Here is an 8,294-nt window from a genome sequence, read left to right as displayed (position 1 = left end):
TTTTTTTTTATAATGCCATAATGCTTTTAAAAAAGAACTAATCTATAATTCTGAAGTAAAACTTTTTAAAAAATGATATGGAAAAATTTATTTTACAAAATAAAGTACAAAGGCTTCAATTAAAGGAACATGAAGGTTTGTAATAGAGTAGGACCGTCCTACTTTGGGTGCATCATGAAAAGGCAGGTTCTCTGGAAAAAAACAATAATGCTGGGAAAAATGGAAGGCAGCAGGAAAAGAGGAAGATCAAGTAAGAGATGGATTGACTCCTTAAGAGAAGCCATAGGCGTGAGTCTACAGGAGCTGAGCAGGGCTGTTGAGGACAAGACACTGTGGACGTCACCCAATTACAGGGTTGCCAGGAGTCAGAGCTGACTCAAGGGCAAGTAACACACACACACACACACACACACACACAGGAGCCAGTATCTTCCCAGTACATGTGCTGGTCTGCTTCTAGGATAATCCTGAAACAAGTACTAGTTTACACCAGTTGAGGCAGAAAGAAAAATGTGAACAAAATTCTGCATTAAGCTACATTGGTCAATTATCAAAGCTAAAAATTACAAGAATCATAAAAATTTTAACTAATGCTAAGTTGATTAGCATTAATAGTAGGGTATAATTTCAAAAGTATATTTCAAAGGATTGGGCAAGAGGGTGAATGGTATCCTTTTAGAGTATGTAAAGGGGCAGTGATACTGGGTAGCACCGAAGAAATCTAGATTGAATAAACTTTGTATTGAATCTTGCATAGAGAATGCAGTTTGTCTACACTTTCTACTTGAATCCTACAGAAATGAGGAAATCCAATTATTTTCAGCTAAACTGCATCGGCATTTGTATAGCACCCTCCAATGAAGGAGTATTCTGGCCTTACGACAATGTAACTCATGTTTAAGCTCTCCATTTGTAAGGGCCTTTGCTACTGGTAGGGTGACTCAGATAGAAGGTAGATGAAGCAAATTCAACTTAAAAAGAACTTCTGTCCCCAGTGCTCGTAAAATGCTTAGTGGGAGAGAGGTTGAAATACATTAAGTTAAATGCTATCCTGTGGCCTTTTCTGGGGGCGGATCTAACTTTTCTACGCTTTTTCTGGTCCCACTGATACCAGATATTAGTGGGACCTGATACACATTGTGAAAGGAAAACATTTTATAAACCAAAAACAAGAGGTATCCTACCTTCTCACTTGAAAGAAAAAGATAGTGATCACAATCTGAAGACTCCCTGAGTTGTGGATCTGCAGCTCCTTATCTTAGGTCAGGCTCCGCACAATCAAGAATATTCAATCACTGGCTGGCCCATGCCTCCAACGGCAGTTGCTTTCAAGTTTTTTTTCGCAATAGGAAATAACACTTCAAAATGTGGCCCAGTACACACAGGATATAGATATTTAACTGAAACATTATTTCAAGAAACAATGTTTAACCTTGTTATATGCAATGCTCTCTTTTCTATTCCACTTTTTAAATATGCTGGTCTTGAGCTGCTGAATATATTTCATGGCCCACTACTAGGTTAAGACTTACAGTTTGAAAAACACTGTCCTTGAGGATTTTGGTTGATCTTGAGAAAAGATATAAGATACTCAGAGAGTATTTTGTAAATGTGGAGAAATCAGAAGCTTCTTTTTGTACCAGAAATTAAAGTTGCTATGTCTAATGATCATAGTTTTCTGGAGACTTGGCAGGAAACAGACACTCTGCCTAGGGTTTCACACAATAATCACGGATTAGAATATATGCTCTGCTAGAATTAAGGACCTGGGGCTATAGCTAACAAATAATATAAAGAGCTGACACAATACTCAGGACCTCATCCAACAGCTACTAGCAAACAAGCAAGACAAGCTCAACGTTCTCAAGCAGAGAGCCATTAAAGGTAGTAAAATGTCATTCGGGACAGATTGTCATCAAATATAGTAAAATTCTGGATTCTAATATTCAAGAAAAAAGAATATACAATTAAACACATAATTGTAAATTGTAAAATGTCATACTAAAAAGACTGACTCATCTAGCAATCTACTGGTTTTCTTTGTTTAGAGGAAGACAATATTCTAAGACAACTGATAAACTACTGCTCTTGAAATTGTGAGTCTTTCTACTCTAGAAGCAGCAGAAGTGATGGGAGGTGCTGACAGGAAGATGATGGTAGAGCAAGAATTAAAAAAGACATTTCTAGGTCCTTAATGGTAAGGGAACAGGAAGAATAGGCATATTGGCTTTGTATGTGTAATAGTTATAAGACCCATTCTTCCTAGTCTTCAGAGGATACTAGAATTTCCACGCTGCTCTTTTAGGTTTATCTCTTTTAACATGGGATACCCAAGGAGTTGTGGGTCTGTATTTTTTCTGAGAATAAAATCATGAAACTGGAGTAGGTAAAGAGGTACCTGGCTAATGGTATTGAAAGGAACTCCAGCGAAGCAACATTTGGTATGAGGACAATCTCAAGAGTTTTCTGACTACCTCTACTTTTAGGTTTAATTCTAATGCATGCAAAATGGGAGGAGCTCAGCAACAGAGAAAATGTGTATGTTATGTTGAACAAAGGTCATCATGGGAGGACGTACTATCATGTGATTTGAAATTTGTCATCTTTTGTCAGCAAAGAAAAAAACATTCTGGGGGAAACTACTGATAATAAACAATGTGTTTTTATAATCGGGAAAATCAATAATATTTAGTAAAGCAGGATTTGGTCAGGAAGGAATACAATTACAATCTGGCATGCTGTTTATTTTAGCTTTTACAACAAAGCAAGGGTTTGAGGAACCTGAGGAACATTTCACAACCATTGACTATACAGAGTCTCCAATTTCAAAAACAGTTTATAATAATTTCATGGCACATACAACATGCACTGAATACTCTGCATTATTTATAACTAAATAAAACTCTGCATCATTCTCATGATTCACAATCATATATTCATCTCCTGTCTCTTGAAAAAGTCCTTTAATACTAGGTTTTTGAACAAAAACCAAGAAAAAAAAACCCATAACCTTATTTTTAATGTGAACCCCATGATTTTTGTTCTGATGAGCTATACATTTAAAAGAATGATTCTCACTTGAATAACTGTAGAGACAGCAAACTGGAAATTCTTGATCTATTACTAACAGGACAGGGTACTGGGTTAGTCTTTAGGGTACATATATTACTTATGAGAGGGGCTGTCTGTTCTGAAGCATAACTCAGATCTAAGATGGTGGGAGTTTTATTTATTTCATATTACCACTGAATGGAAAGCTGGTATTGTTAAGGCTTCAGGAATTTTCCTTTAAAGTCAGTATATTAAAAACATGACCCGGGTAAACCAAGTAGATCCATGGAGATGGCTTGAAGAAGTTTTTCTAAGGCTTCAAAGTTCTCAGAGGAGCTTTCCCTTTCTGGGTATGACACTCATTTCTTCAAGCCTTTCTTAAGATGAGGCTTGAAAGGGTATTATTATTCAATCTGACATTATATATAAAAGATTGTTTTTTTATAGACATGCTGAATATTTGAAGTATAATTCAAACCTATCCTTTATAAAAAAATAAGGAAAATAATACCAAAATATTTATCTGTAAAAAGAACTTCTTGTTTCTAAAGAAACCACCACTAAAGTTTTCTGGATACCACTGCAATGTTTGATTTGATCACTAGTTTGATCACTCCCATCACTTATTCAAGGAGTCTGAAATAAGCATGATAGAAGTTTAAAATATAAACTGGGAACATTCAACTTAGCTCCATATAAAGGCTAAATATATGGTCAATTTCTCCGTCACTGCAGAGAATCACCTGGAGGAAATATTTAAGATTCATAAAAGAAATGTTTCTTTTATAAAGTAATTAGAATTTTAACCAAATGCATGATTCAGGTTAGAAAACCAGATGGATCCCCAAAGAGTTGAAATATTTTAATCACACAGCTGTTTTACCTGATTCTAAATGATACATATATACATTTTTGTGTACTTGAAATTACTTCTGTATGTAATATACTTCCCAAACAGGTTTTGGAAGGTATAAGGTGGAAACTGTAATGATTTATTACGGTGTGTCTTCAAGCAGTATTCATCAGAGGCTCGGGGAAGGTTCTCTTGCTTCTTCTAGCTTTGTGAGGATCCACTGTTGTGAGGAAATACACCAATATTTACTTACTTCAATGAACTTGCAATGAAACTCAAAATGTAATGAACAGAAATCTAGAAGTTGGCTTTCCAGTTTAGTTAGGTGTATACTCATGGGCAATAATTAAATTCATCCTGCGTAAGAGATCATTCACTCATTTAAATAGCCCACATGGTTCAGGGACAATGGGACTCGGTTTTATTTAACAGTAAGAATAATGTTTTTCTAAGGTCTTTGGACTTGGATGGTCATCTTCAGAATAAGAATTGTAAACTAACCATCCTGAGAGAGAAAGGTAATTTGGCAGCTGGACTGAGTAATTCTGGCATAGTGTGAAAACCATCTATGAAAAATTCCTTCCAACCTATGCCAATTCTGTATCACAAACGTTCATGAGTCCATATATAGGATTCTACTGAGTAGGAATAATTACATAGAGTTCTATAGTGGGTAATAGCACAGCAACATTCTTGAGCATTTTGAGTGTTCTCATAATATGTTTTCTATTTTAAAAGGATTTGAAATCGAAATGTAAAATGCAAACGTACTGCAATCCTATCTACCAATAATCCATTAGCATTGGGCATGTAAGACAGATAAAAGCCTTGGAGGTGATACTGGGGTTATTCCATTATGAAAAGCTTTAGCAGATTTTTGCACTTCCTTAATTTAAGAAAAACCTAGGGAGAATAGCTCTAGGATAAGGAGAGAAAGAGAACCGAGCTCAGTAGCATTCTATGGATATTTTTAGCAGAGCAGGAGGATGAGTAACAAACCTTCAGGGATAAAATAACATGGTGACAGAGATTAAATGGAAAACTTATTACAGAGAAACTGAAACAGACAGTAATGTTCTTTGGCACATGAAAGAAGGCCTGAAAGTCATGCTATCATCATGCTCTACTCTGTCTTCCTGTTCTAGGCAACATGAATATTGAGGCTCTGGTCACTTTATTCATCTTTCTTAGTAACTTGTCCCCTTTCGGTTTTCTGTTTGTATGCCAGTGTTGCCTTATATCAGTGTCTAGATAGAAAATTGCACAGCATGTGCTAAATGCACCAAGGTTCCTGGTTTGGGGTACAGATGTGACAAGCGAACTGGGAAATAGTCATACCTAGCCAGGAACAAAACAGAGAGTAGCATGAGGGCAGAAGTATTAGAAATAGCATCTTACTTTTTATTAATGAGGTAGATAATCAGCTTAGTCTTCCTTTCTTGACAGTGTATGTCCTCGTAATTACTATAATCCCTAAAGTACGCATAGTGCTTTTCAGTTCACACGTTTCACATTTTGAGGAAACTGAGGTTAACTGACTCCCCCAAGGTCTTACAGTCAAGAAGGAACAGAACCGATATTCAAACAGATTTTTCTGACTACAGGCTTGGCTTCTTTTGTTCTGTGCCATACTATGTGCTATGTTGTAGTAAGTGATCTTTTAAAAAAATTACTATAGCTATACAGTAAACCAATCAACAATGTGGGGTCATACTTTCCCTGATACAGCCGATAACATAGCATTAGTATAAAATAATTTCTTTTGTTTGTTGACTTTTTTACAAAATATTACAATTAGGATTTAAAGTAAGGTGGAGCAATTTGATATGAAAAACAAGTAGGTGTGTTGAGGCCAATCTAATGTAAAGTAGTTTTGGGGAAATATTATCTAGTTACATATATTAAAACTGTCAAAACACAAAAACAAAATTAAAAGCAAACAAAACTTATCTGCCTTAAAAGTCCAACTTTCGTGGCTTTGAAATGAGAAGCTGCTATCTATTTATGTAAAAGATTTATTATATTTACCCTAGCATCCTCTGGGGTCTTGAAGTTAATTATTTTTCCAAACTCTTTGGCATGGAATACAGATTTCACCCGTTCCTATAATGAAATAAGTAACTTCATTAAAATGAAAATCCAGTTGTAGAAATATGATAAAGAAATGGCATACAGTTTTAGAAATTTGTGCTTAAAGCATCCTTGTTACACAAATTATACACCTTAAAAAAAGGCCAAGAATAGGAAACCAAGAATAATCAAACATAAGTGAAAAAAAAAAAAAAAAGACTAAATACTCACACATCCATTATCACTAAACCTACATAAAAAACCTTTTGGTGACTAGCTTTTAATTGCTAAAGCCATAAAGCCATAAAAGTTTACACAGAGGGCAGGAAGGAGATAAGTCTGGGAGCAGTGTCACTGTTTTTCCCTTCAGAAAACTTCTCAGGAACAAAACAGAGAGTAGCATCTGGCCATAGAATAATGATGATTTCAGCTCAAAAATAATATATCCATATGTGGGTGTACATACATACACACATGTGGTTATGGGGGTGTGTGTATGTGTGTAACTTCTGAGATTTTAAACCACTCATTCAATAATAATGTAGCTCAAGGATCAAAGAAATTAGGGTTGTTCCCAGATCCTATATGACTGTCTTCCACTTTTTATACTCCTTTGGTATTCTGTTCAGTGTCTGTGGGGAAAACTGTCTAATGGTGGATGTTAAGCATTAGAAGGACAAATAGAATGAATGGGATTATTAAGGAGGAGGATGGTGTTTACCTCTGTTATCTATGGATAGGGTCAGAGAAGAAGCAGTGTGGAAATTTTACTAGTCTAACAGTTCCTATAATTAATTCAAATATCTATGCAAATACGGACTCCAGAAGAAATTTGATTTAAAAAACAAAATGATGACTGCTGATACAATATCCCAAGAAAAGGCAGAAGGGGAAGAAATCAAGAAGATAAGAAGTTTATCCTTGAAGAGAGAAAAAAATATGAAAAAGCCAGGAAACTGGTATAGGTTAGACCAGAAGCTAATAGCCACTATCCATTATTTCATATGTGGTCACAGGGCCTTTCCTTTTCTAAGTCAATCAGAGAAATTCTCAGTGGGAAGAGTTGGTCTCAGATACCCAAAAACTAGTATCCAGTCTACGTAAGAGCTGCCCCATGTCTTTGGAATGAGTGGTAAGACAAATGTTGTTTCTGCCTGCCTATGCCCAGTGTCCCACACTCCACATAAGATCTTACTGAATCTCCTTTGGGTAACTCTTTCTCACCTTCTCTACCTCCAAATACTTGAGAGAGCTCCCCTTCCTTCTTGGTAGAACCATGGTGATCCCATGACCCTCACCTGGTCATATGGTCCATTCTAACTCCCTGACCAAAGTGACTGAAGCAGGAATAAGCAAGTCATCAAAGGAGGCTCAATAAGAAGCTTTCATTCTGCTGAGCTACTAGGATATAAGCTTGGAACTTCTGCTGACCATCCTGTCCCCAGAGGATAGCCTGCTTGAGAATGAAGCCAACACTGAAGAAAGTAAAAGCTAGAGATGGGGGTGGTGAAGAAGAGGGAGTATGAAGGAGAAGAGAAAGGGAGGAAGAATAATTGCTAACGACATAGTTTGAGCATATCTAAGTTACAAGATGTAGACATAAGACTTTTCCGTTACATGAGTCAATTCAACCCCTCAAAATAAAAATGAAACAAAAATAACAAAGAATATAACTTCCTTGGGTTACATTTCTACTAGTATAGCCAGTGCCAAAGTGGCCCTACACATAAGTATCTGGGCAAATATCCTAAGGCCGAATTCATTATCTTATATCATATATACCTATTATATTAATACACTTATATATTACTCCATCCTATAATACCTAGTACAATCATTACAACTTACAATGGATATTGAGTCTCTATTGATTTACCAAATGACTAGCAATTCATTATATTTTATATCAACATCCAAGTACCAGGCACTGTACTAGCTGCTGGGAATCAAAGCAAAGAGAGAAAACAGTCTCTGCCTTCAAGAAGGTTTAATTTAATTGGAAAGATAATATCTATAAAAGAGAAAGAATTATCAACAATCGGCTGTTAGACAACTTTTCAAGTGTCTTTTTGTGAGATTTTTCAGGGAAAAACATTCTGTACGGAACTGCTAGAGATTCTGAAGTATACAAGTGATTTTCTCATTTTAGCGCCATAGACAGCAGTAGGAAGATGAGGCTTTATGACTGAATAAAATGAAGACCCAGGAATGTTGTTGTCAGTGTAATAGCACATAAAGTAGCATATTTTTTCTTGGCCTAGCTTTCTTTTCTTTAAGCCTGAGTAAGACAGCAGTAACATCTATAAAAGAGATGGGAATA

At 35.9% G+C, this 8,294-nt stretch overlaps 1 protein-coding gene across 1 annotated transcript in view; it reads right to left on the bottom strand.

Annotated features, from left to right (window-relative positions):
• Positions 1-2,643: 2,643 nt before the first annotated feature.
• Positions 2,644-8,294, bottom strand: part of VPS13A (vacuolar protein sorting 13 homolog A) — a 190,048-nt gene continuing 184,397 nt past the window's right edge. The window contains exons 72-73 of the mRNA XM_011375502.2: positions 5,933-6,007; positions 2,644-4,124 (exon numbers count right to left, since the gene is read on the bottom strand). Of these exons, the coding sequence (XP_011373804.1) occupies positions 4,074-4,124; positions 5,933-6,007 (126 nt within the window). The 3' untranslated portion in view covers positions 2,644-4,073. The remainder of the gene's footprint in view (positions 4,125-5,932; positions 6,008-8,294) is intronic.

Source organism: Pteropus vampyrus, unplaced genomic scaffold (genome assembly GCF_000151845.1).
Source record: "Pteropus vampyrus isolate Shadow unplaced genomic scaffold, Pvam_2.0 Scaffold273, whole genome shotgun sequence".
Classification (NCBI taxonomy): Eukaryota; Metazoa; Chordata; class Mammalia; order Chiroptera; family Pteropodidae; genus Pteropus; species Pteropus vampyrus.
The sequence above is the reverse complement of the archived record's forward strand: the minus strand, read 5'-3'. Positions and strand labels throughout refer to the sequence as shown.